At 35.7% G+C, this 27498-nt stretch overlaps 2 protein-coding genes across 4 annotated transcripts; one reads left to right on the plus strand and one right to left on the minus strand.

The window, feature by feature from the left end:
* Positions 1 to 1239: 1239 nt before the first annotated feature.
* LOC126763454 (GDP-Man:Man(3)GlcNAc(2)-PP-Dol alpha-1,2-mannosyltransferase) lies at positions 1240 to 7538 on the plus strand. The gene is made up of 5 exons (XM_050480983.1): positions 1240 to 1358; positions 1419 to 1611; positions 2043 to 2501; positions 5592 to 6268; positions 7329 to 7538. Exons 1-5 carry the CDS (start codon positions 1345 to 1347, stop codon positions 7408 to 7410), a joined length of 1425 nt encoding a protein of 474 aa, XP_050336940.1. The 5' UTR covers positions 1240 to 1344; the 3' UTR covers positions 7411 to 7538.
* Positions 7539 to 13523: 5985 nt separating this feature from the next.
* On the minus strand, positions 13524 to 26817 carry LOC126763458 (uncharacterized). Of its 3 annotated transcripts, XM_050480992.1 has the most exons (7): positions 26530 to 26817; positions 24012 to 24127; positions 21277 to 21564; positions 15208 to 15356; positions 14161 to 14535; positions 13935 to 14095; positions 13524 to 13837 (listed from the first exon to the last, which is right to left on the minus strand). In XM_050480992.1, the coding sequence occupies exons 1-6, from the start codon at positions 26740 to 26742 to the stop codon at positions 13953 to 13955; spliced, it is 1284 nt and encodes a 427-aa protein (XP_050336949.1). In that variant the 5' UTR covers positions 26743 to 26817; the 3' UTR covers positions 13524 to 13837; positions 13935 to 13952. The 3 variants fall into 3 exon arrangements, with proteins under 3 accessions (XP_050336949.1, XP_050336950.1, XP_050336948.1); XM_050480993.1 differs by having other exon boundaries at positions 13524 to 14095; positions 15208 to 15353; XM_050480991.1 differs by having other exon boundaries at positions 13524 to 14095.
* Between the last annotated feature and the right edge of the window lie 681 nt (positions 26818 to 27498).

A 27498-nucleotide genomic window follows, 5' to 3' on the forward strand; every position in this document is an offset into this window, starting at 1 on the left:
AGCAACGAAAAGCAACGGAAGTGGCTGACTCTTACATACTGATATCACAGCAATTTGATAGACTACGCCATCGTAGACTCCGCTTACCCGGTATAGCTTTACAAAAAGTTTTCTAACAGTTTCTTTTTTGAATTTATTTCTTCTTTTTTTACCTTAGAACGTTGTAATAAATATCTGAATCATTTTCATAATGGAATGGTTTCGCTAGATTAAATTGCTTCCTGTAATGAGGGTTGAATATTTCGTGCTATTGGAGCCACTTCTAATGCTTGTTGGCAGGCTTCTCTGAATCGTTTAACTGTCTCTTCTGTCCTTGAGTAGTAATTGGAATCATAGGAACACGAGTTTTTATCGATTACACCTGTTTTCCTTTTATTCCTGTAATTGTTGACTCTGTCCACACTTTCCTCAACTATTCATTCAATGTATCGGTGATCTGATCGTTTTCCCTTGGCTTGTCACTGGGTTCAAGCTTAAAGTTGGCATCTCTTTCCCTTCACTTCTTTGTAGCCATACTTTGACTACCGAGTTCGGTTCCGGCTGAACTGGTGTTGTTGCCTTCTTAGAGCTAAACTTAGTATCACTCCAATGTTGGGGCAAGTCTTTGTCCCTCACCAAAGTTTAGCTCCGGAGCTATGTGCCGGTTACCAACTTTGGCTCATCATGGTAACCTTCCAGGTCTGGTCTATATCAAAGCGAACACAAAGGTCCTTAATGCTAGAATCCCTTGACGCGGTAAGGACACCGTTACTTCCCAAGGCGGCCCGGTGTTGGGAAGGTTCCGTTAAAATACTGCCGAATTTACCTCCTGGAGGCTAATCATCCAATGGACACTGGAGTCGTATAACACCCTGGATTAGGAGAGGACTGCTCTTGGTCATCAAAGGCGTGCGACCCCGGCAACCAGGTGCCTGCCATCGCAGAGGTGGTTTGGATATAAAAACTTTATTGCAAAAGATAAAAAAATTAGATATAAAATAAATAGGAGTTTTAAATTAATTAGGCATGGTTTCATTTGAAAGGAAAGACCTTTCATAAGAAAAGTATAAACATACACAACAGTTTCGGTTAGAATTGTTACTTGGGCCTTAAGAGACTCATAGAAACCTTAACAGAAAGCTCTGGCAGTAATGTTGGATTATTAACCGGTGACTTAAACCATAGATGACTTGCAGGGTGTTTAAATTTCTTTCGATAAATGTATCGATATATTGTGTGTAGCCCACCTAGATAGCAAAAAAGTTAAAGGGTAGTCTATTGTATGTTTTGTAAACGGCATTGGTATGATTTCTTTTTATAGGTGACGTGTTTTTTGATAAATTAGTATTTGATGTAATTAAAACAATGATATCAATAATGTAGGTAAGGGGATAAAATAATGTGCACGAATTTATATTAAGTTTATAATATTTGCCTAGATTTGGAATACTATTGTCGGCTTTGGCATTATTTGCCATATCTTTATTTACTCTCCGCAATTGGGTGCGAAGCTGCAAGAAAAAACTCAATGGGTCTTTTGAAGGTACTGTGAACATTGCATTTTTTCATCCATACTGTAATGCTGGAGGCGGCGGAGAGAGAGTTCTATGGTGTGCAGTGCGGGCCTTGCAAGTAAGAAAATTTAAATACAAGTATCTTTCTATAGGCTTCATAAATTGAAGTCTTTTTTATAGACATAACACGTAATATTTTTGATAAAAACCTCAAAATAACGACAAAAAATATATATTTTTTATTCTATAAAGTTTTGATAAGAATTCAATGTTATAAAAATATAACTAAATAACACTGCCATCATATTAAATATACTAAATTTATTTTTGCTTATAAATTATATAAAATATATTCTACTAATTTATAACGTACGCAGTATTTCAGGACGTTGCAATTGATTATAACAATATGTCAATTTCTTAAAGAAGTTCAGTGTGTTCTCTTGAGGTTTTATTTTAACACAGCGGGATAATGGTTCACCGCTTACATTTTTCTTTATAAGAAAGTATAACTTTTTTAACGATTATTTTTTGTGTATATTATTTCAGGCTAAATATGACAATATCAAAATTGTGATATACACAGGCGATATCGACAGTTCACCAAATAGCATTTTAAAAAAAGTGCAAGGTACTTTCAACATAAATGTGGACGAACAAAATACAAGTTTTGTGTACTTAAAACGCCGAATGTTAGTCGAAACGAAGTTTTATCCGTATTTTACGTTATTGGGCCAAAGTCTTGGATCAATTATTTTAGGATTAGAGGCTCTTTGCAAATTCCCCCCGGATATTTATATAGACACAACTGGATATGCTTTTACTTTACCCTTGTTCCGTTATATTGGTGGCTGTAAAGTTGGATGCTATGTGCACTATCCTACAATAAGCATGGATATGCTGCGGCGTGTTCAACAACGGGAGTATTGCCACAATAATCAAGCATACGTTGTTAGAAATCCATTCATTACATGGCTGAAGGTTATATACTATTGGTTGTTCGCTAAGGTTCGTATGAGAAATGTTTATTAAAGTATTTAGTTTTATTCACTTAACACTTTGTCTGTAAGACCTAAAATAATGGAAATACATATATTCTGAAAACATAGGTTCATTTTAAACTATTATTATTGCTTAAAAAGGCACTTATAATAATACCGTATTGATACATTACATTAATTTTCCTCGTTAACCCTAGAAAAACGGCCTTTTTTTTCATAATTTTTTGATTTTGCTAAAAAATGAAATATTTTAATGAGTTTTTTGTTTTTAAAGTCTGTAAAAGACTCATATTTAGATAAACGTTTTGTAGATTTAAAGGCAAAAAAATTGAAATCAAAAAAAATCCCAAATGGATTAGTCATTCGAATATTTTTCCTTTACGCCCCAAATAAAAATAAAAAAGAGTACATCTGTTTTGAGTAAAGGACGCACAATAAAGCGTCCTGTATGCCTGTGATGTAATTTTGTCAATGTGCCCGGTGAAATGTAGTGCATTGTCGATCATGACACCAAGATCTTTCACATGCGACGCACCACGAAGCCTTACGAACGTATCGTGATTCTTTTAGCTGATGATCAGCAATACGGTTCTTTTTGACTGGTAGACTGTACGACGACTAAAGGACCGTGACAAGAACATCACCACGCACTTTTTCAAATTCAAACTTAATTTATTTTCGTCGCACCACTCCTCAAGTCTATCGAGGTCTTGCTGTAATGCGCTAACATCATCCTCAGTGCTTATCTTTCTGAAGATCTTGAATCAGCATAAAGTAGATAGTCCGAATGCTAAACAGCATTGACTCGCACCTGAAGATCTCCCAGTCAAGTTTGAACCAACTCAATACGATCCATCTTTTTCTATTAAAAATGTTGCTTTTCCGTGTAGATAGTGTGAACTGTTTCATTTTAAACTATTATTATTGCTTAAAAACTTATAATAAGGGGTTACATGGGTTTCCTCGTGCAAAAAACGGCCTTTTTTCAATAATTTTTTTACATATAAAAAATGAAATATTTTAATGAAATTTTTTTATGTAAAAGACTCATATTTAATAAACGTTTTGTAGAATTTTCAAAAAAAAATATCAAAATGGCAGTCATTACGACGAAATAAAAATAAAAAATACGTGTTTTAGTAAAGACAATAAACTAGGTATTGGACGAAGGAAAAAAAATTGAAATTGGATTTTTGGCACATGTTTTTCTAAAAAAATGCAAATTTCGATGTAAATTTCTAATATTTTTTTTAAATAGTTGTAATTAAAAAAAAAAAACATCCTTCGTTCAAGACCTTGTAAATTTAGGACAATATTCTAGAGATGTTATAGAATTTAATAAGACAAAAAAAAATTTCGAGTTTTTGAAACTGTAAAACCCATGTAACCCCATAGGCGAGTCTATGCTTTCCCTAGCCCCCACATACCTAATCTATATTTTCGAACATCCGGTTGTGAGTTATCTTAATAATTTAATAATTTTATTTTTTGACTTAATAGTAAAAATTGAAAATTAAATTTTTAATACCGTCTCAGCCTTTCCGGGATAAAATGGGTATGAGTGTATATAGGAGAGAATGAACAATTTAAAGTACGTATTTTTCACTTATATATCCACTTCCACTTCATTAAATTGAAATTTTGGACGATATTAGAAAGTTTCTCCATTGTTTTCAATTAATCCAGTATTTGATATAAAAAATGTACATGTTTTTCGAGAATAAAAAATTAATTCAAATTTTATTTCAATTATTTGTATACTCTGACAAAATGTTGCTACAGTGAATAATAGTTATAGTCATCTAACGGTTATTTGTATCAAATAAAACTAATCGAAATAGATATTATATAAATGAGTGCTGTAACTTGAGTAAAAATTGAGATATTTTAATAAAGCTTGGCACATATGTTAGCAAAAAAGCAAGGATGAATTCGCTGATGGGTATAATCGGACCATTGCCACGCTCAAAAACGCAATTAATCGTAAACATATAAAGTACCATAATTTAGCCGCATTTTTGACACAGCGAATCATATTAAAGAGGGTCACCTGAGGTTTGAAAATCTTCATATACATATATCATCAAAAAAAAAAGTTATATCACCCAAATTTGCACAATACAATTTTTTTTAATCCTTCTTACGACAGTGTATAAATGAGAGAAATCGGATGATAACCCCACTCACTCCCAATATAATCCAATAGACATAATTTCTCCGTGGAGGGTTTTAAAGCAGCCGTGTTTAAAGTGTCGGGGCACCGCCCTCTTTTAGGTGAAATCACATATCTCGGTAGCTGCTTGACCGATTTCAACCAAATTGGATATACATTCTTCTGATATTATCATGATTCAGTGCGAAAATGGGTCAAATCAGACTATCACCATTCCATTTAACACAATTTTAAATATCATTTGATTCTTTCACTTTCCTCGAATAGTGCCTTTGAATTATGATTAAATCCAAACAATCTTGTTAAAACCCCTAGGTACCGAATATTTGAACGCAGTACCCATAGTTAACTTTTTACGGCAAATACGGTTAATGTGTGAGAAATATAATTAAAATTCAGGAATAATCCTACCTTAATAATATTGTCAAAAACGGGCTGAATCGGGTTAATATTTCTATTAGCCCCTATATATAGGGTTGACTTTATGCTGCATATACACTAGTTTAGTGTCGAAAATTCCATTGGTCCATTTTTTGGTAAATTTGGCCAAAAATTAATCAAAATGATTCATAGTTTTCCCTAACCTTCTAAGATGCTTATTCTATAAACGTCTAAACTTTTTATTCGTCATTACGTTGGATGTGTTTTCATTTTAATTAACCTACATACTATCTATATCTAGAACCTTTTTTTTTTACTTATTTGACTTCACTGTGTTCCTTCAATAATAGCTAAATATTAAAGCTTTCACTTTTCATCGTGTGATTAATGTTAACATATTTATTAAGAGTATTTACTTTGACCATAGCGTTCTCAAGTTTATAACCATAACTAATAAATACAGTCGTAATTCTATTCTGCCAGTATATACTTATTATAACCGATTATTATAATATATATAAAAATTATTTTTTTCGTGTTTAGCTTTATAGCTGGGTTGGCCAATGCTCTGACACTATCATGGTTAATTCCACATGGACTGAAAATCATATTCGCGATTTATGGGGAGTACCATTTAAAACTCATCGCGTATACCCGCCCTGCGAAGTGAAGAATATTAAAAAGCTGAAACGCAATGAAAATACAGATAATATTTTAATTTTATCCATTGGTCAATTCCGACCAGAAAAAGATCATCCACTACAATTGCAAGCAATGTATGAACTACGAACTATTTTATCGAGAAATGAAGATCTATGGAATAAAGTAAAACTTGTCATTGTCGGTTCATGTCGAAATGAAAGCGATTATGAACGTCTTAAAAACATGCAAGACTTGGCAAAGCATCTGTCACTTGAAAACTCAGTGGAATTCAAAGTTAACGTTCATTTTCAAGATCTTCTGCAGTTATATCAAAAAGCAGGAATTGGAATTCATACAATGTGGAATGAACACTTTGGAATCGGAGTGGTTGAATGCATGGCTGCTGGTATGATAATGATTGCTCACCGATCAGGAGGGCCTTTATTAGATATTATCGAGACGTCTGAAGGAAGCCAAAATGGATATTTAGCAGTTTCCGCTATTGAATACGCGAATTGTATTTTAAGTATTATATATAATTCGAAGGAGTTAAATGACACAATTCGAAATGCAGCGAGGTAAGTGAAATCGACTAAAATATTAGGTTAATCTTATTTGGTTGTAATTGTATACAGTCTTAGAATTGATCCAATTAGGCGCAATGTAATTGTATTTTCTGATAAATATATGCCAAAATTATATGATGTAGCAAAATGTCTACCTAAATTAAGATCAGTACAAAACTCTAATTTGATGTCAGGAATGCAGTAGAATCTGTAGCCACGCCGCTACTATGTTTAATATACATATCCTACAAATCACTAAGTATAACTATATCAACGAGACTTATTGACAAGAAGTAAAGGTTTTCCTTATTCAACATAAAAATGGGTAAAATCAGATAATAACCTCACCCATCCATCATATAAAGGTTATGCTAAAAACTAATTAAATTGTGATTAGTGAATAACCACAGTTTAATACCTCAGAAGCGTTAAGCCAAGATGATGCTTGAAAGCCTTATGTGCTATATGTGCTTATAAGCAATGGAACACGGGCGAATTCGGTCTACAACCACGCCTACTTCTCTTATATCACTTATATATATTTAGCATTCATGAAGTTAGCGATATATAAACTTGCATAAAAATGTCTTTAAGGTGTGATCTCTCACTTCTGAAAATTGTCAAATCGTACCATACATTTTTAAGCCGCATATGTGGACCTCAATGCATATTGCTGAATTTTACTGAAATTATTGATCAAACTGAGATCAATTATGAAAATCCAGAAAGATTATTGATATGTATGCGCCCGTGTGCAAAAAAGTATAAAATCGCCTCTACGCTTCCCTAGTCTTCATATGCCCAATGTAAGGATTCCCAAATATTCGCTTGACTTTTACCATATAAATTTGTAAATATTTGAGGAATCTTAGTGAAACTTATACAGCTAAACTAATATACCGCCAATATACCCGATTTCCTGACTTACTACCTGATTTTAAACCGTTTAAGTTGGTCCAACTAACTATTATTTTAATTAAATTAAGTAGAGATCTTTTGTTATATTGGTCTTTAACTTGGAACTTCTCTTTTTAAACGAGTAAGGTTTTTTAAATTTTATTTGTATTTTCAGATCATCAGTGGAAAGATTTTCGGAAGAAGAGTTCGAAGTCAACTTCCTTCGTGCAGTGACTCCATTATTTAACGAATCATGAAGTGCATTCCCGACTTCCTATAAAATCAAATAGATGTTGACTTGATTGTTTTTAAATAATTTTGTAAGATAAGTATATTGTGATTTATCTCCTTTTTGGAAAAAGAAATTAAATCCAAGATATATTAATTTATATGTTTTTATAATGCATTGAATATTTAAATTCATGTACGTTCAGTTTTTTTTATTCTGACTGCAAGGCTTTGGAAAAAAGTAAATTATACGATATAACAATGTTTTTGTTTTTCCTGTTTAAAAAATTAAAAATAAATAATCTTAGCAAGAAAAGGACTTAGTTTTTTAATCATGTTACAACAGAGCAAACTAGTCGACAAGTATTTTGAAGATACAAAAGTCGTGAATTTTTTTGTTTAACTTTAAAATGGCTTTTTAAAAACTTCTTATAAATTCTTTCAACTAATAAAAACGTCGAAGTCACCAATTAAATATTATTTTATAAAAACTTAAAAATAGTTATTAATTTCATGAGTTGATATACAAACATACATCTTCTTCTTCTTAATTGGCGTAGAAACCGCTTAAGCGATTATAGCCGAGTTAACAACAGCGCGCCAGTCGTTTCTTCTTTTCGCTACGTGGCGCCAATTGGATATTCCAAGCGAAGCCAGGTCCTTCTCCACTTGGTCCTTCCAACGGAGTGGAGGTCTTCCTCTTCCTCTGCTTCCCCCGGCAGGTACTGCATCGAATACTTTCAGAGCTGGAGTGTTTTCGTCCATCCGGACAACATGACCTAGCCAGCGTAGTCGCTGTCTTTTAATTCGCTGAACTATGTCGATGTCGTCGTATATCTCGTACAGCTCATCGTTCCATCGAATGCGGTATTCGCCGTGGCTAACGCGCAAAGGACCATAAATCTTTCGCAGAACTTTTCTCTCGAAAACTCGCAACGTCGACTCATCAGTTGTTGACATCGTCCAAGACTCTGCACCATACAGCAGGACGGGAATTATGAGTGACTTATAGAGTTTAGCTTTTGTTCGTCGAGAGAGGACTTTGCTTCTCAATTGCCTACTCAGTCCGAAGTAGCACCTGTTGGCAAGAGTTATCCTGCGTTGGATTTCTAGACTGACATTGTTGGTGGTGTTTACGCTGGTTCCAAGATAGACGAAATTATCTACGACTTCAAAGTTATGACTGTCAACAGTGACGTGTGTGCCAAGTCGCGAGTGCGACGACTGTTTGTTTGATGACAGGAGATATTTCGTCTTGCCCTCGTTCACTGCCAGACCCATTTTCTGTGCTTCCTTGTCCAGCCTGGAGAAAGCAGAACTAACGGCGCGGGTGTTGAGGCCGATGATATCAATATCAAAAGCAGGTTGAAAAAGTCGCACGATAGGGAATCGCCTTGTCTGAAACCTCGTTTGGTATCGAACGGCTCGGAGACGTCCTTACCGATCCTGACGGAGTTTTTGGTGTCACTCAACGTCAGTTTACACAGCCGTATTAGTTTTGCGGGGATACCAAATTCAGACATCGCGGCATAAAGGCAGCTCCTTTTCGTGCTGTCGAAAGCAGCTTTGAAATCGACGAAGAGGTGGTGTGTGTCGATTCTCCTTTCACGGGCCTTTTCCAAGATTTGGCGCATGGTGAATATCTGGTTGGTTGTTGATTTGCCAGGTCTAAAGCCACACTGATAAGGTCCAATCAGTTTGTTTGTGGGCTTTAATCTTTCGCACAATACGCTCAATAGAACCTTATATGCGATGTTGAGGAGGCTAATCCCACGGTAATTGGCGCAGATTGTGGGGTCTCCTTTTTTATGGATTGGGCATAGCACACTTAAATTCCAATCGTTGGGCATGCTTTCGTCCGACCATATTTTACAAAGAAGCTGATGCATGCACCTTATCAGTTCTTCGCCGCCGTGTTTGAATAGCTCGGCCGGCAATCCGTCGGCCCCTGCCGCTTTGTTGTTCTTCAGGCGGGCAATTGCTATTCGAACTTCTTCATGGTCGGGTAATGGAACGTCTGCTCCATCGTCATCGATTGGGGAATCGGGTTCGCCTCCTCCTGGCGTTGTGCGTTCACTGCCATTCAGCAGGCTGGAGAAGTGTTCCCTCCATAATTTAAGTATGCTCTGGGCATCAGTGACTAGATCACCTTTGGGGGTTGTACAAGAGTACGCTCATACAAGCATACATACATATAAGTATATGATACTTAGAACCACAAAGAATACCAAGTTAAAACTTAACAAAAGTGAAGAAAGGAGACTTTATTTAAATGTATGACCCCCTTTGGCTGCACTAATTTTGTGACTCGGTACTGAATTCACAAAATTTTATGTAATCTGAAGATGTTTTTTTTCCAAAAGAAAGTTACCTCAGAAGCTGTTTCATCTCTAAGTTTATTTCGCAAAACAGTTCTTTTGGGTTTCAAAAAGCGCAGATGTCCCCAATAATATTTCAATTAAGATTTTGAGATTAATTTTCCGAAATGGTAACATCATTATATTACTGAATTTTACAAAATTGCTAAATTTTACTCAATGGACTTTCATTTGTCCATAGAACGCTTCTCCAGCGCTCATTTGGCTTGTTAAAATGTTCCTTTGCGAATGACCATCCTTTGAGCTTGTTTTTCTTTGATAATTACCACAAATCCTTGTCTTCAAAACTACTACTTTAATATGTCACCGGACTGTAAGTTAACTGATTTGTTTTTTCGACGCCAATTCCGATGCTCTGCAATAGCGCGAGGTTTTTTTTTAAATTCTTATTAGAAAAATTCGGCCATGAGTTGAGCCAGACCTCGTTACGTTTCTTATGCTATTATGCATTTTAAATTCACACTGATAGTTAGTCAATAGAGTACAGTTTGAACAGTACATTGAACTCATTTGCAATGTATTTTATTGCCGTTCCATCGTTAATGACGATATTGTGGCGAACACGAATACTTGAACAAAACAAAATTGATGACTTAACTAGCACCTGTAATGGGCAATGGGCTTGTTGATGCGAAAACTTAGTATATCCCTTCTAAACGATAACCTCACGTTCACGCGATATTCCCTGTTTATTGCGAAAGAGACTGACTACCGAGCAAAACCAAGGTAAGTTTAACCTTATCATCAGCGCGGAGAAAACTCCTACCTGCTGTCAGTCTAGAGGGAATAGTTGAACTACGCTCGGTTGCAGAAGGCCAATCATCTACTCATTCACCATCTTGGTTACAGAAATCGTAACAAACAAAGATACGTATAATTATGATCAATTTGCGATCTGCAGCATGGAGAAAGGATCGGGAATAGGAACATGGGATGTGCTTTCACTGTTGGAACCGACTGCGTAAAGAGATTAAATGGGTAGATTCGTGTGAGGTTAAATTAATTAATTCTTGCGAACTAACTCACTAAAAAAAGAGAAAAGGGCGTCGGCGTGTCGCGACTTTCATGCTACGGAAAGTACACTCGGATAGAACATCTTGGTGAGGCTGCGTACAAGAGCACGAAACAAGACCATAACTCAGAAGATTGTCTCAACGAAGTTAGGAAATGTTGAAGCTAAGAAAGTATTTTACAGCTGCGTCAGTATTGAATTATGTAATTAAGGGTGATATATTAATTTTGATCTGTGGTATGAATGCTCAAGTGACCAATCAAAAGCTCATCCACAAAATAACACGTGTTCGGGTGAGTGAGAATCAAACTTATCAGATAGCTTTAAGTCGTAAGTGGCTTGACTACCTTATGCAGTCCTAGCTTCTGTCACGTATGGAATAAGTGTGGAGCTGATGTTGCAAGCGATCATCATCTCATTTTTAAAGCCAGATTTAAAGTAGCTGCTGCTAGCGACTCGAAAGAAAAGATACAAAACAATTTTGATCTACAGGAGCGGAAGGACGAATTACCCTGGGCGAAATTTTTCGAATCGTGTACCATAATGCAGCTGCAGCAACAAAACATACGTTAACAAGCGACAATTCCCACAATAGCCGCTTCTACGTTACCGCAATTAACCGCGATTTTATCCGGCCAAGGGCTGTTGTTTCGAGGTTAAGATTGACATCACTGGAGCACTCCTAGCAGCAGGGTTGTCCGTATCCTCCTGACTCATGCTGGCATTAAGTAAAACCCAAGCCCGAAGGAATTTTTCAGCTGCTTTTGCCTAGAAGGCTCCATCCGTACTCCACCTGGTTAGGTGCAATACATGCAATGAATGGAGCCATCTTAAGACCTGCTCAAGCATTAAAATATACAGGGAGTGGACCACAAGGGATAAACATGCTGATGCTAAAGCACCTAGGCTCGACTAAAGTAAGCTTTTTAACCAAGGTCCATAACCTGTCAATGACCACTCTTCAAATACTTGATGTGTGAAAAATTGCAAGAGTGGTCCTACTACTGAAACCTAGAAAACTCGCCAACAAAAGGGAGTCTTATCACCCAATAGCTCTCCTTTCTTAAATAGTGAAGTCACTTGAAGCCTTGCTAGTCATTCACCGTCATTGTCGACATTTACTAACTACCTGAGTCTAACAGACCAGCAGCATGGCTTCCCCGAAGTGCACACCTCCACCACAGCACTTAGCGTCATAAACGCCCAGATAGTTCATGATATAAACCAAAAGCCCCCCCGTTAAAAGCCTTTGACACCGTCAACTCCACAACGCTACTTGAAGACATTGAACAATCCACGCTTCCTCCAGGAATTTATATCACCTTATTCAGGGATGATCGCACGCTATTGACGACAGGCAATGAAATCGATGGCATGTACTCAAAGGTAAACGGCTATCTCTCCGACCTTTATCGCTTCTTCTTTGCAAGGAACCAAGCTCAGAACACTGCTCTTCGGATTATAACAGGATGATTCTTGATATCTCGGGTCGTACATTTACAGAGAGGTCCGTATGTTTCCAGTTAAGGAACATAACAAACTTTTCTCCATGCAGTTTCTGCGGATGTTTTCGCAGAGAAACTACAGTGACCCTTGCGGAGCTTCGTTCTGGATACTGTTGCAGGTTAAACTCGTGCTTATACAGAATCAACCCCGATATACCATGCAACGAGCTCCCACACGACTCTAACGAGCACTTTGCGTACCCACCTAATTATACTCATCTAACACCCCTCTCTTTATGGTCCGACCCCGCCGAAACCGATATAGCAACAAAAAAACGACTTGAAAATGATGAAGATGTTTATGTGAACAGCAGTGGAAGGTCTCATCGGTTTCAATTAATATAAAAGAAAAGAGAAAAAAACAACAAATAATAAGATCCTCCAAGGCGATTTGTTGGATGATTGTACCACAGCCTTGTAATAAACGATCCTGCATTTCTGGAAGATATATTGTTTAATAAAAAAGTTTTCCATACGATCGTTTAATTTGTAATCAGCTATATGCTATAGTGATCCGATATCGGCGGTTCCTACAAATGAGCAGCTTTTTAAGTAGAAAAGGTATATACTCCAGCAAAACGGTATTACTGAGTTTACGTTTACATGCAAAGCTGGAAAAGTTTTTGAGAAGAGAGGCAGTTCACATCACTGTATATTTGCGTAAAAGGTGTCTAATGCAGGTTATCAATGGATGGTATTGGTATTGTTACTACATGTCTGTCTCAGGTATTAGGGCATTAGGTGAAAATCAAGCGCTGAGCGTTGAAAAATATTGTTGTGAGCTTTCAAATTTATTAGTTGAATTCTGTGAAAGATTTACAGTATTAAACACACTTCAAGAAAGTTTTGACATTTTCGTAGCTCCTTTTACTTTCGATGTTCGCAATGCACCACAGGAGTTACAGCTTGAACTAATAGATCTGCAGTGCTCTACACTAATTTAAAAAATAAGTTTGCGCAAACTTCAGACAGAATTACTTTTTATAAAGATCTTTGTGTAAAGAAATATCCTTGTTTGAAACTTTTTGCTTCGAAAATTATATCTATGTTTGGAAGCACCTACACTTGTGAACAATTTTTTTCAATAATGAAATTAAACAAACATAAAATAAGAAGTAGGTTATCTGATTTAAATTTTGGTACAATAATGTGCGTAGCTACAGCAAATGAGATAAAATCAAACATAGAATTTATTATGTCAAATAAAATAAATTAAATGCTGTTATAAAGACATATTAAAAAAATCATTACTAAAATAAAATATTTATTATACTTTTTGTTATTTGTCTTACATTTTATAAATTTATAGTAGTTACAAAGAAACTTAAAATTGTTAGGCAATTTTACAGTTATTACCCACAGTGCAACTTTCCATATATGCGCGCGCTCTCATTTGTAAACATGGTGTGGCAAAATACGTTACTCTCATTTGTAAATAAGGAGTGGTAAAATACGTTGCTCTCACTTCCCTCTTCATGTTTGCCCGGGATGATCCCCTTATCTAGCCCTCAAAATGTGCACTCGTGCCCGAACGTGCAAAACGCCACTGAGAGCTAATATGCTAGAATATAAAAATACCTAAATTGGTTTGAAACTCAGAGATCTGATTCTAATTCTTATATTTAAAAAACTCATATAGATATGTTGTTATCTCATACATATCCAATGATTCATAATTATTCAATGTTTTGAATATTCGTGTGCTGCGAAGTGTATCCTTGTAAACCTTGAGCTTGAACTCTTGAAGGTCGACAGGAGAGCAGTTGAATTGCTTCCGTCAACCCATCGTGACTTGTTGCATAAGATTGCCAGTTTAGATCTAAAATGGAAAATCGAAAATTGTTAATAAAAATTTCATAAAGTTCCCTGTTTTTTTTAACGCACCAGGTGTATTAGATACGCTTCTATCAGAACACGGCGTTTTATGATTAAGTAAGTTGATATTATTTATGGGCATTATTCGAGTTTGATACCATGTAACTGTATTTTGATCCGTTTTTACCGCTTCCCATGGCATAGACCATCGTCTCATTTGATTTTCGGCATCGGTCGAATTTTCATCTATCACTTCACCTGCAGCGGCTTCAGACCATCTACGTTGACCGTTCAAAGGGAATAAGGGAATATTCAGTGGAGACCTCTCTCCTCTAGCAAACGGACTTTTCATTGCTAGCAAATGCCCTGGATTTGGTAGTGGTCCTTTGGTGTTTTCAAATATAGCCTGCAGCGGCGAAGGTCCGCGAGTTGGATCCATCGAATCTATAAAATATGTAAATAAATGAAAATGTCGGTTTATTAAAACTTAAAAATAAAGTTTTGTGGTATTTTCTATAAATTAATGTAGGAAATTTCTAATCAAATTAATTATACAAAATATATGTGCTATGTGGTTAAAACGTATTTGGTACACGTATTCCATTTACAAGCATGTTGGGGATCTTCTTATGATTAAATCGATTACAAGCGAACTACTCAATAAAAAGGTTAAGTCATATTTCCTAATCATCTGTCGATGATTTGATATACGTAGAAATATTAATATCAATGTGCTTAAATTTTCCCAATTTTATTTAGTATTTATGAACAAACCGATATCAAGCAAACCTTCAAACCAAACACTTGCTTTTACTTGAACTTCGTTCAAGGGTGGAAAAAACTACGGTATTTCTTCATTTATTAATCAATTACACCTCGTACTCGGACTTGGTTTGGTCTCTGCGAAATCGCTGGGTCAATACAGATTCAGCTGTCCAAATACGATAATTTTCATAACCTTAGTCTTTGGGATTAGTCATGAAACGTAACCTCTCGCCTGATAACAAAACAAGCTGGAAAGTGCTAATTTTTGAATATTATTATTTTTTTTTACCTTTTTGGACATTGAAATTTCGTCGTATATATCGAAATTAAGTTTCAAAATATTATACTTACTTGTGGATTGATCTAGTTGCTGGCCAGTTAAAGAACTTTGGAAATGTGACCGCTGTTCTGTTATGCAACTACCTCTAGAGGTGTCTGTTTTGTTAATTCCACCAAAGTTCGGTGAGGGAGTTTGAGATCGAGCGTCAGTGTTTAATCTGCTAATAAATACATAATTTACGGATAATTTATTAGCTATTTATGGGTATGAGAATAAAAATATATAATTATCGAATCTAAGGTTTAAAATTGAATGTTGAACAAAATAATATTTCATATTTCTACCGAAATCACACAACCACTACATCAACACACCACTCTACAACGCACAACACTGACACATTCCAATGCACCACACCAAGAACACCACACACGATGACATCACAGCGATTCTCACCTCTTTACACTGGCCAACCAACAAAAGGTATTGACAACTCGATTGGAGCTTCTTTCTCGATACAACGATCCTGCGAAAACAACGTTTTGATTACTCTGTTTTGATCGGTCTCTCAGAATTTAAAAAATAGTGCAACGTTGTTCTTAGTTAAAGTGGTAAGTCCGCCTCCAAATTGGGTAGGATATTCAGTGGGTATCATTATCAAATACAATAAAAAAATGTGGCAATAGTGTTTAAAAGACTGTGAATAATATCATAAATTGGTAACTGCTACCTACTGAAGCCACTAGAGCCAATATTTTATAAAATATTTCAAATCAGTTATTTTGTACAAACTTTTTACTTAGTTTTGTAATATTTTTTACTTAAATTTGTAATATTCTCTGATCAATTTTTTCAAATCTGATCTGATTTTTGTGAATCCGACAAATACTTTTCGAGTTATTCGATAATTAGCAAAGAATTTTCAGGTGCTGTGGAACGTTCGTATAAGACTTCAAATACATTTTTCCCAAGATAACTTGTGACCACTGTACCTCGAAAACCACTCGGTAAATCTCAATGAAATTTATACAGCTTTTTAAATATGAACAATTAGTGCCTGATAGAATGATTTTTTTTTTCGATTTTTTATAAACAATTAACCTTTGGATTTTTTTCGAAAATCTGAAACAAAATTTCTTCAGGCCACCGTTTTGTTCATTTAAAAAACAAGCTACTAGATTATAACTTAATAAAACATTTTTTTTCGATTGATTTAAGATGGATCTCCAAGGATTAGTGATAGTCAAATTTCTGTTACGTCAAGTCGCTTTTATAAAATAAAATTCTTATATAAAATTGTAACTTTTTCATGTCTCTGACTACATCTACCCCTTAACAATTATAAATAGGTAAGTTATGACAGTCCATGTCAGCCATCACAACGATGGCGGGAACGAACTGGCAACTGTTCGCCCCTGTTGCTGTTGGAAGGTATCGCTGTCTGACTTCTTACGTAGGTTGTCTTTTATATTTGGCGCGTCTCGATTGGTCTAGAGAAATGCTAACAAAATACGATAGCGGTGTTTTGAAATACGTCTATGACATCGTCACAGGTGATGAATTGTGGATTTACGCGTATGAAAAGTCAACATCAGTCGACTGTATGAGCCGAATCCAACAAAGTTGGTCGCGCACAAAGCACTTCCAAGCAAATTGCTGCTTTTTTTTTGGAAAAACTTGACATGTCGCAACCATACCACTGGAACAACGCAGAGCACCACAACACAACCATTTTTTGCCAGTTTTCTTTCATAGAATCAGGAAAACCAACCACTGAACACGGTTCACTCTTCACCAGGACGATGTGAGCTCTCACACAATGACTGAAACAAGTCAAGTTCATAGTTGGGTGTTCGGGGCTTCTGAATAGTACAGCATTTAAATGAAGAGTCTTACCGCCGTTGGGGATCCAAAACAGACTGGAAGTATGGCTAGAAAGAAAAGAAGGGAAAGCGATGCCAAAAGTAGAGCTGCCAACTCTAAGCTTGAACCGCCAGTCAAGGGACAACTGAAAAGGCTAAGCAGAGAGCAGAAGACAAAGCTAAATGATGTGGCCTGGAACCGCATTAACATTGGTGAGATGACGGAGATCCCAAAATAAAAATTTCCAGTGCTCAATGGAAATGGGTGCAAGCGCGCTGATAAATGGGCCACACGAGGTGCTCCTAAGCAATCCGGATCCGTCATTGTCATGGTAACAGTTGAATTATGTGCGTTTATCTTTAATTAGTCTAGCGCAACAGCGGTAGAAGGCTTTTCGGATCAACGATATATTGAATATATAGTTAAAGAAATTGTAGACAGCGTCAACAATTTCAGGAATCATAAGAAAACGAACTGACAGGTGTAAACGCTAAAAAAAAGTATTCCTATGACTCCTCAACTACAACTAAAGAACAATAAAAAAACCGCCTTGTTAAACGGTTCACGGAATCTTGCCGACAAGCATTAGAGGTGGCTTGACCAATAGCACCGACCTTCATGATGGTCATCCGAAATTGAAAAATTACAGGAAGCAATTTAATTTAGCTAAACCAACCCAAGATGAAGAGGATTGAAATAATTATTACATCGTTCTGAGATCAAACAAAAAAGAGTAAGGAAAAGCGGAAGAGAAACTCTTGGAAATCTTTTTGTAATGATATCGAAACTACGGCGAAATTCTCGGCTAAAATTATTGCACAGTCGATGCATAACATTGAGTACCTTCAAACGCAAGACCATAACAGTGAAGACTACCTACTAATGGATACTCCCTTCCCAGGTCTCTCTGAAAATCATACGGTTGAGTACGGACAATGGAATAAAGAGAGATTCTTGTAGATACAGTGTCAAAAAACAATGTGTACGACAAGCAGTTTCAAGCCTATTTAAATTAATAGGACTGTATTATTTTAAATACAAGTTCATATGTATACATTAAAAATAGGCGGCAGAAATCCTCTTAGCGGTGTCCTCCTTGTCGATGTCCTTGGGCGACGCTGACGTCATCATCACAGCATCTGGACTAGTTTCTAGAGCAGGTCTTGGCGGTGCGAGCAGGCGGCGTCAAACGAAGAACGTTTTTGATATAACACTAAAAGGTTTGCAAAATAATAATGAAAATTGGAATGGGCTTCGTACATCCTAGTTTTTTGATCATAGTCATGTGAGATTTCAAATAGAATTCTCAAACTGAGATCTGTATTTAATTAAACTTGAGGTGACTCGAAGCTGCCTTGTTGGATCAATTAGGCGTAATGCTAAGGACCTCTACAAATTGGGCAAGCTAACCGATGATGAGTTCTGATAGGAGGAATATAAAGATATACATAAGGAGTATACAAAGAATATTCGTAAAGACAGTGTAGTCACCCCGGTGATTTGATTTACGTAGTCTGTCTGTACCTGGATTGGTTTTCAATGTTAAAAATAACAAAACTATTATACACTCTGCAAAATATTACGTGTATAAAAATACGACGAAATACATTTGCAATGCAACCAAAAAGATATTTGAAATTAGTGTCCTGTAACAAATAAGGAAGATATAAACTCGGTTGTAGCCGAACGTTTCAAATTATTGCAATTTTGTAACGGTTAAATGTGGAGAAATATTTTCAGAGGTTGGCTAGACTTCATATATATAATCTTAAATTATGTTGCATGTGAATTCCACATTCGATATTTGACGAAATTGAGAATAAAATGCAAGATATTTAATTATTCATAAATATTTATTTTGTCGCCTTCAAAGTAATCCCCACCAGATATAATATACTTATGCCAGCGATTTTTCCAGTCCTCGAAACACTTTTCATAACCACTTTTTGGGATGGTCTTCAGCGAATTTTGATTTATCTCTTCGATCGACTGAAAACGGGTTCACGGGTTACACGGAGTGGCAATTTTAATTTAAGGAACAAGAAAATATCACACGGAGCCAAATATGATGAAAACGGTGGTGGATCAATGATATTTCATTGCGTGTTTGGGTTTAAATTCGGTCACAATCTTTCGACGGATGTTCTCAAATAGATCTAATTATTGACCGTTTGTCCCTCCGGAACAAATTCATGATGCACCAAACCACGAATATCGCAAAAAAAAAACAATTAGCAACACCTTGATTTTTGAGCGGCTTTGGAGTGGTGTTCATGGGTTCGGCTCGATTTTCCCCTCCATTTCCACGTTTGTTGACTTGTTTGTATGTCAAACTCATAAACCCATGTCACATTGGCAGTTATAATGGTCTCCATGAATGTGGGATCGAAATTCACACGATCAAGCACGACCAAAGAGGCCTATTTACGGTACTCTTTTTGAAAAAGATATAGCGTTTCATAGCCAAAATAATCACCAAAATAACTTCAACGGACTCGAGAGAGATGTCGAACTCTCTTACCATCTTTCTAACACTTGCCTAACGATTTCAAACACTATTTGATTCACTTTTTTTTGTTTCATCAGTTGAAGAGGTCGAAGGTCGTCCAGAACGAAACATGTTTCAACGAACTCGAGACCGTTTTGAAGGCCTTGCACCACTCGTAGGCTTGTGGTTTTCATACAACTGAATTGTTGGAACGCAACGATTCCGCACACGACATTTGGTTAGAAATACAAAATTTGGGACAAATTCTTTGTCCGATATTTTTATCCAATGTAAAAATCGCAACGCACTACTGAGATGTACCCACTTAAGCAGCTGCTGTAAACAAACTGGTTGATAGATCGCGCTCATATTTGGCATAATAATTAAAGATAATCCTACCAAATTAGCAAAATAAATTTTTTAGAAACATCATTTCTTCTTCACTGGCGTAGTTAACAATAGCGCGCCAGTAGTGAGAATTCGAAGGGAAGGTAGATCCTTCTCCACCTGATCTTTCCAACGAGGAGGAGGTAATATCATTTACTCGGGGAATTAAATTACAATTTCCGAGTGCTTTTTTTGTCATAATATAATAACACTACAAAACGAACGGACATTAAATTACGTGGTATATAATAGAAAATAATTTATACCAAATTTCGTAAATATATCTTGTGAAATGCAAAAGTTTTCCATACCAGCATTTGATTCCGATCATTCAGTTTGTATGGCAGCTATATGCTATAGTAAGCCGATCTGAACAATTTCTTCAGATATTACATTATTTTTACAAACAATAACTCATACCAAATTTCGTGAAGATACGCTGTCAAATGTGAAAGTTCTCCATACAAGAAATTGATTCCGATCGTTGTTGTTGTTGTTTTAACGGATCGTTCCGATCGTTCAGTTTGTATGGTAGCAATATGCTATAGTTAACCGATCTGACCAATTTCTTCGGATATTACATTGTTGCCTTAAAAAATAATCTATACCAAATGTGAAAGTTTTCCATACAAGAACTTGATTCCGATCGTTCAGTTCATATGGCGGCTAAATGTTATAGTGGTCCGATATCGGCCGTTCCGACAAATGAGCAGCTTCTTGAAGAGAAAATAACGTTTGCAAAATTTCAAAAGGATATCTTAAAAACTGAGGGACTAGTTCGTATATATACAGACAGACAGACGGACATGGCTAAATCGACTCAGCTCAACACACTGATCATTTATATATATACTTTATAGGGTCTCCGACGCTTCCTTCTGGGTGTTACAAACTTCGTGACAAACTTAATATACCCTGTTCAGGGTATAAAAAAAGTAAACTTTATTGGCGTAAATCATTAGAATGGGGGTATTTTAGATTACGACCTAGACCAATTTTATACATATTTAACACAAAACCAGATTATGCTTGAGAAGTTATGTCGATTAGTTTTTTTTTTTCAAATGCCAGAAAGAGGGTTTGATCGAACTTCATCTATTTTCTTACCATTTAGCTGCTTTACAAACTGACCAATCACAATTCATGTAAGGCAACTTTTGTATTTGGGTATTATAGCTTTGAAGCAACCGAAATTTTATTTTTGTAGCTTAATTTTAATATATTTCTCCACCTTTGATTTTGCAAATTGGGAGAATATAAAATGTTCAGTTACGTCCGAATTTAATCCTTACTTAGTTATTAACAAACATTTTTTTTTCACAGTGTAAACATTTTAGTAATTTAAGAATTCATCGGCAAATAAGATTTTTGTAATACCAAGACAATATTTTAAGGTACATACCTTTGTTTTATCATGGCACAATCCGACTCATGAGGGAAACCTACAGGTGATTGACAGACAAAACAGCAAGTTAAAGACGAAAAGGCATCATAACTCGCGGCGCAGAATTGATGTTGTATATTTATCATAGCCTGTGCATTCTCCATAATTATTAGCTCATTGTGATCTCTCAAGCGCTTTTGTTCTATTTCGCAAATCGAGGATGGGTCAAGAGTTGATAATACAACAAACTCTTGTAAAAGTGCCATGATATGCGATTTGACAGTACTTGTAGCCACTGCGGTTGCTCTATAAGAAATGTAGAAGGCTTAATATATTTTAACTGTGAGTGAAAGCAAAAATGAAAACGATTTAGTTCAGTCATGTTTGTATGTTTTAGGATTAATGTCTAATTGAGCATATTTAAATTAGTTGACGCGTGTACTGCTAAACCTAAATTCTGTTTCTTTATTTCAAATGTTATCTTATAACAGGGATTTTCTAAAAGCAATTGCAATAACTTCTTCAAGAACTTAAGATAGAAAGATAATATTAATTACACTTTCGCAATATACTGTCATAATATAGTAGATTTGTTCATTAATGCAGGAGCTATCTTGATGAAATTTGGTATACGGATTCTCCTGGTTGGTGTAATACCAAGTGCAGAGTTCAAATAACTCAAGTTTACAGATATTTTTCGACTGTGCTGTTAGATGCTGTTTCTTGCCAATTTTGTGTTGCTAAAACCAAAAATGATAAGTATATTAACACTAGGGTTAAGCTGATGGAAAATGTACGTGATGTAAAATTTTTTAACTCAACATCGTAATCAGGACACCTACACCTCAAATAGACCACAGACCAAGGCAAAAAATCAAGCTAAAAAACTTCATAAAGGGATCATTGTAGAGGGGGAGATCTGTGGGTTAAAAAGGGGTTTAAAAGCGTTCATGGCAAACCACCAAAGTTATAACAAGTAAAGTTAGGGGTAGCATATTTTTCTAACATTTCTACGTTTTTAAAATGGGTAATATCGGATAATAACCACATTCATGCTACTAAAAGGACGACATCAGTCTAAACAAAAAAAAAAAACTATTTTACTCTGAAGCGACATGCTGCGGGAGTGTATAAATGTTACTAAAGAATTTCATATTCCATAGATTTGTAGTTGTTACCTTATTACCTTATACTATATGTCACATACTAGGTGCACCTAGGCTTAGTCGTCAGACCACCACCCTGCCTATTTACCAATGCCATTCCTATATATATCCTGTCGATAAAAATGAGATCCTAATCGCCTCTAGAAATATTAGAGAACACAGCGGGAGTCTTCGATCAAGATTCGAATGACTCACAACAGTCCGAAAACTCCATAATTTTTTCAATAAATTCTCTAAAAACTATAGTAAATTGCAGATATCCCTCCACGAGTACACTCAAGGGACTTCAGTGAAATGCTTCCACAAGCAGTCGCCTGAACTGAGGTGATAGCTTTGTTATCATTGTGCTATCATATCCGAGTACGATGTTGGTAGTTTCCAGCAAAGACATGGACTAAACTGGGAAACATTGCATTTCTTCAGGAAAATAATTCATAATTTTGCCCAGGATCTGAATCGAGCGACTACTTATATCTACAGCCTGTCCAGTAAAGATAACTTAGTCGCGAATCGACAGTACCAGCGAATGAACTTACTTCAGCACAAATCGCAGACGAGGAACTTGAGCAATATATATAGAGAGAGAACAAGTAGTTTCGGCAGAATCCTGCCGAGTTGACAGTCCTTGGCTATTCCGGTTACGTAGACCCGATTGTAGTGGGAACAGTGAAATTTTAAGTATTTTATATTGGTTAGTAAACGATCACAAATTATATATGTAATTATTATTAAAAGATGCGAAATGGAAAAAGGAAAATGCCGTTGTCTGTTTTATAGCATTGAACTGCATTAATCCGGATTAATTCAGGAGTTAGTGAAGTTAACTCCATTGCTAACTCCCATTTAATCCTCAAAATTTTAGAGAGTTAGTTGCATTTTCGTTGGCAGCATTGTTAAAAATCGCTAGTTTTAATCTATTGTAAATGAAAAACAAGCAACACCGACAGCTGTTTTTCAAATTTTCAATAATAAAACAAGAAGTTTTATGTTATAATGCAGTTTTAAAAATAACGTGTTGATATGTTTTTGTAATAAAAAATGGTTTTGTAAAAATTGGTCGGCTAACAATCGCAATGTTTATCTTCTATCCATTTTCATTGAAAATATTATAAAAATGGCAATCACTGTTTACGAGAGTTTCAAACTCGCATAGCTGCCGTCTGTCACCTACAAATTTGGATCTGATTAAGTGCACAGTTACAGATTAAAGCTGCCGTCTGTCAAGGCTATTATGCTGCTTTCTTCCTCCACTTAAATCAAATCTGCTATTTGTATTAATCGATTTATTCCTTTTGGAATAATATTTAAAATTTATAAAATCCTGAAATTGGGCTGCAATACTGATATCTTAACAAAAATATAGATTCCATAACAATGTTATATATTTTAAGTCATGCTTTTTTGAACTTCTTCCTGCGAAAGGTTTACTGGAATTTATTTGCTGTACACAATTTTTCTTACCATTTACCAAACAAAAAAACTGTAATACCCTTTATCGGATTACGTGCCTGTGTGTTCAAAATTGATATAAAAATGACCTTAAGTGTCCATTGCTGAAGGCAATAAGGCTTTTATTTTCTGACTCACCTGGCTAAATCATTCCAGTAGTGCGTTAAATAGGAGGATGGGTGATTGTGAAAAAAGTTTTTCTCGGCATAACCCTTTGGAGCTTTTTCTCCAAATAAACCGCACTGTTCCAGTACCTAAAAAATTATAATGGGAAAAATTAACTAATAATACACGTATTACATATATCAATAAATGTAAAATTTCCTTATCTAACAATCAATTGTTAACAAATGTGAGGGGATCGTATAGCATACAAAATTTTTATTAAGAATACTTTGAAATGTTCAACATTTTAGCAATCTAATATTTTGAAGTTAATGAGTATTTTAATCGATTTTGATCGTTCAGTTTGTGTGGCAGTCACATATGTATATCATATAGTAATCTGATCTGTGATATTATAGCGATGCCTGTGACAATAATCCATGCTAAATTTCGTGAATATACTTTGTTACATGAAAACATTTTTCGTACAAAAACTTAATATTGATTTTATATGTTAGCTAGATATATACACTGGCGAGTATTAATGGATGAATGTTTGAAACTTTTACACTCATCTGTTCATAACATCCGTCTTATGTATTATTTATTATACTAAGAGAAAATAGGAACAATAATAAATGAAATGCAAACATTCTATTGCTTTAGTTTTGTACAGTACAAAAAATAATTTTTGGGATGTAAATAACTCTTGGGTGAACAAAACTGTTATACTCTGTCTTGATGAATCCCGTTGTTGCATCAAGCTGGGTAATTTTTTTAAAGGGCGACAAAAGAACCCCACCACAGGAAGTAGTTCGACGAAAAAAAAATGAAACCCCCCCGTTGCATATTGCCCTACAGGATATCACCCGACCACAGGTACGCTACTTCGAGGTGAAAACCGATTGGGGTACTAGGCGACTTTAACTGCCTGTCAGAGGATCGTAGGAAAACAGATAGACGATTCAACATCCTGCACAATGAAGAAGCCCCACCAGAATCTCGCCCTAATTTTTCAGTCGAAGCAGCTATTTTAGCTAATGAGCGCAAAATCTTACGCTATGCCGATCCCTGCTACCTCCGAATAAGGGATCTCAATTAGGAGATTCGGCAAATGGTAAATCACCACAAGCCTGAGCGGTCGCCAATCATCCTATTTCGAGGAAAAAATTGAAAATTGAGAAGAATTACACAAGGGGTTAGGAAGGGTTGTGTCCTATCCCCGCTTTTGTTTAACTTCTATATCTCGAAATTCCCACCATAGGGAGTTTTCATAACGTATAACCCTGATAATTGCACGATACCGACGTCGAGCAATGGAATCGATGGTATGTGTTCAAACGTATCTCTTCGACCTTTCCCGCTTCTTCTCTGCACGAAACTTAAGACTATGCCCCCCTAAATCCACAGCGACCATATTTACAAACTGGACGAAGGAGTGCAGACTTAACTTTAATATTGCGATAACGTCAAGATGTCATTCTCTATGCTCTTTTACTCCTCATACTACCGCGATTATCGCCAAAGTACAGAGCCGCAACAAAGAAACTCTGGATGTCTCCTAAGTTAAAAAGCATAATAAACTCCGCTGGAATGTTTTCACAGAAATCAAATCTGCAGTCACCTGCTTAGAGCGGAACCGCCTCCTAGGAACATCAAGAGGTCATTCCTCAATTACGTCCACGATATTAGACAATACGGCGACCAGACTTCGGACGCAACTAACTTTCGACAAGCACTGACCTCCATTGACAGTGGAGCCATCAACACCGGTAAACGTGTTCCAATGAATGGCGTACCCGGTGTGAAATCACCACCCATTGCAAACGAAGAGCTCGAGTTGCCACGAGAAACGAGAGTGACCCTTGCGCAGTTTCGTTCTGGACACCGTAGCGGTTTAAACTCCAACTACCCAGAATAGATCCCGACATATTCAATATATGTCCAGCGTGTAATGAGTCTCCGCGTGACACTAGTCACCTCTTTGCATGCCCTGTTGAAATAGCATGTTACCGTTGGATGACATCAACTTATCTGATCCTTACCATCCTAACGGGGATTAGGTACCCGTTACAGAAGATAGTTCGACACGAAAGAACTATGAACATGGCAGTATTGGATCGACCATCGATTAATAGTGTTATGGAGGGTATAACCTTTCTTTAGATATTTGTTGTATTTGCAGTTTCAACTTTTTCATTTTATTTATTTTGGTCCGTAACACATATTATTTGTTTGCAATTGAATGCAAAATTCAAGAAAGCTTTAGCTACAATTTAACGCAATGTTAAAACTATTGAATATGTTAGTTGATGTAATGGTGAATAATATATATAAGCGAAAACCCCTTAAAAAATTGAGAAATTACACGAAATATTTTTTTAATTTTAGGACTTTGAACTCGAGTATCTCCAAAATTAAAAGTCTTACGGCTATATCCTTTATCCGCTAATCGGGGGATGCTATACTAAAGTTTTCCCCTTTTTAAACCCGAATTCAGCGAAGCAATTCCAAAATGTATCAATTATATAAATGTATAATTTTGCATTACCGTCAGTGTACTTCCTAGTTTACTCCCAGCAGTACATAAACTATTCAAAGCACTGAGATAACTTATCCAGGCCAAGGAGCACTCGTTAAGTGCGGTTTTCGTTGATATTGAAGCACTACTAATAGACAGCGAAGATCCAGTACTACTTATAGAATCTCTCGGTGCTGTCGAACCCACTGGGCAACTAGCAACACAATCAATTTCACTTTCCATTTTTCGAAAATAATATTTTACTATTCTAAAAATCAAAGTTTTTTACACAAACAGATAATAGTAAACAACACCGATAACTGTGGAAGTCGATAAAATATTACCAATGTAATTGAAATCAATATTGCGCAAACAGAGGGAATATTGCTTATTCGACAATAGTTGTCTTAATAATTATCTTGACAACTTATACAGAAATAAACTGTAGGCGGATAAAAGTTAGCCAACATTAAACGAAAATAGAAGTAATATATTTATTTTTTATCCAAATTCGGGAAAAATATAGGGTTGGGTTTAGTATCGCGCCGGTTAATTTTGGCTCACTGTACCTAAACGAGACAACCAAATTAAAAATTTTAAACACGAATGTATGCTTAAATTATCAAACTTTATTTTAAAACATATTTTATAAAAATCGGTTCACAAATTTTTGCACAAATTCACTTTAAAAATGCTATTTTTTGCAAATTTCTCAATATATGCTAGTGTATTTTCACCTGTTGTGCATTGTACCAAACCAATTATGGATACATTTTCACGCACATATATTACTTATGAATTATAAAAACCACTAGTAATGTTTTTAATTACTTTTGATTGTTAATTTCTTTGTAAATCTTTAAATAAAATACACCTTTTTCTACATTGAGTTCAATAATGCGAAAAACCAAAATGACTGCCTAATTTCAACTGTCAAATTACCGAGAAAGCACGAACAAAAGGGAATAAATTAAGCCCAGTTAGCAATAAATGTATGAA

This window comes from Bactrocera neohumeralis, chromosome 6 (genome assembly GCF_024586455.1).
Source record: "Bactrocera neohumeralis isolate Rockhampton chromosome 6, APGP_CSIRO_Bneo_wtdbg2-racon-allhic-juicebox.fasta_v2, whole genome shotgun sequence".
NCBI classification, from domain to species: Eukaryota; Metazoa; Arthropoda; class Insecta; order Diptera; family Tephritidae; genus Bactrocera; species Bactrocera neohumeralis.

What these genes read in the sequence shown, in the direction of transcription:
- LOC126763454 (XM_050480983.1), top strand. An exon ending in GTGCAGTGCGGGCCTTGCAA is followed by an intron (nt 1,612 to 2,042) that starts GTAAGAAAATTT and finishes ATATTATTTCAG; the next exon opens with GCTAAATATGACAATATCAA. An exon ending in ACAATTCGAAATGCAGCGAG is followed by an intron (nt 6,269 to 7,328) that starts GTAAGTGAAATC and finishes TTGTATTTTCAG; the next exon opens with ATCATCAGTGGAAAGATTTT.
- LOC126763458 (XM_050480992.1), bottom strand. Translation starts at nt 26,742, where the DNA reads ATGGAAAGTGAAATTGATTGTGTTGCTAGTTGCCCAGTGGGTTCGACA. An exon ending in TACTGGAATGATTTAGCCAG is followed by an intron (nt 21,565 to 24,011) that starts GTGAGTCAGAAA and finishes CATTTCTTATAG; the next exon opens with AGCAACCGCAGTGGCTACAA. An exon ending in TGTGCCATGATAAAACAAAG is followed by an intron (nt 15,357 to 21,276) that starts GTATGTACCTTA and finishes TGTATTTATTAG; the next exon opens with CAGATTAAACACTGACGCTC.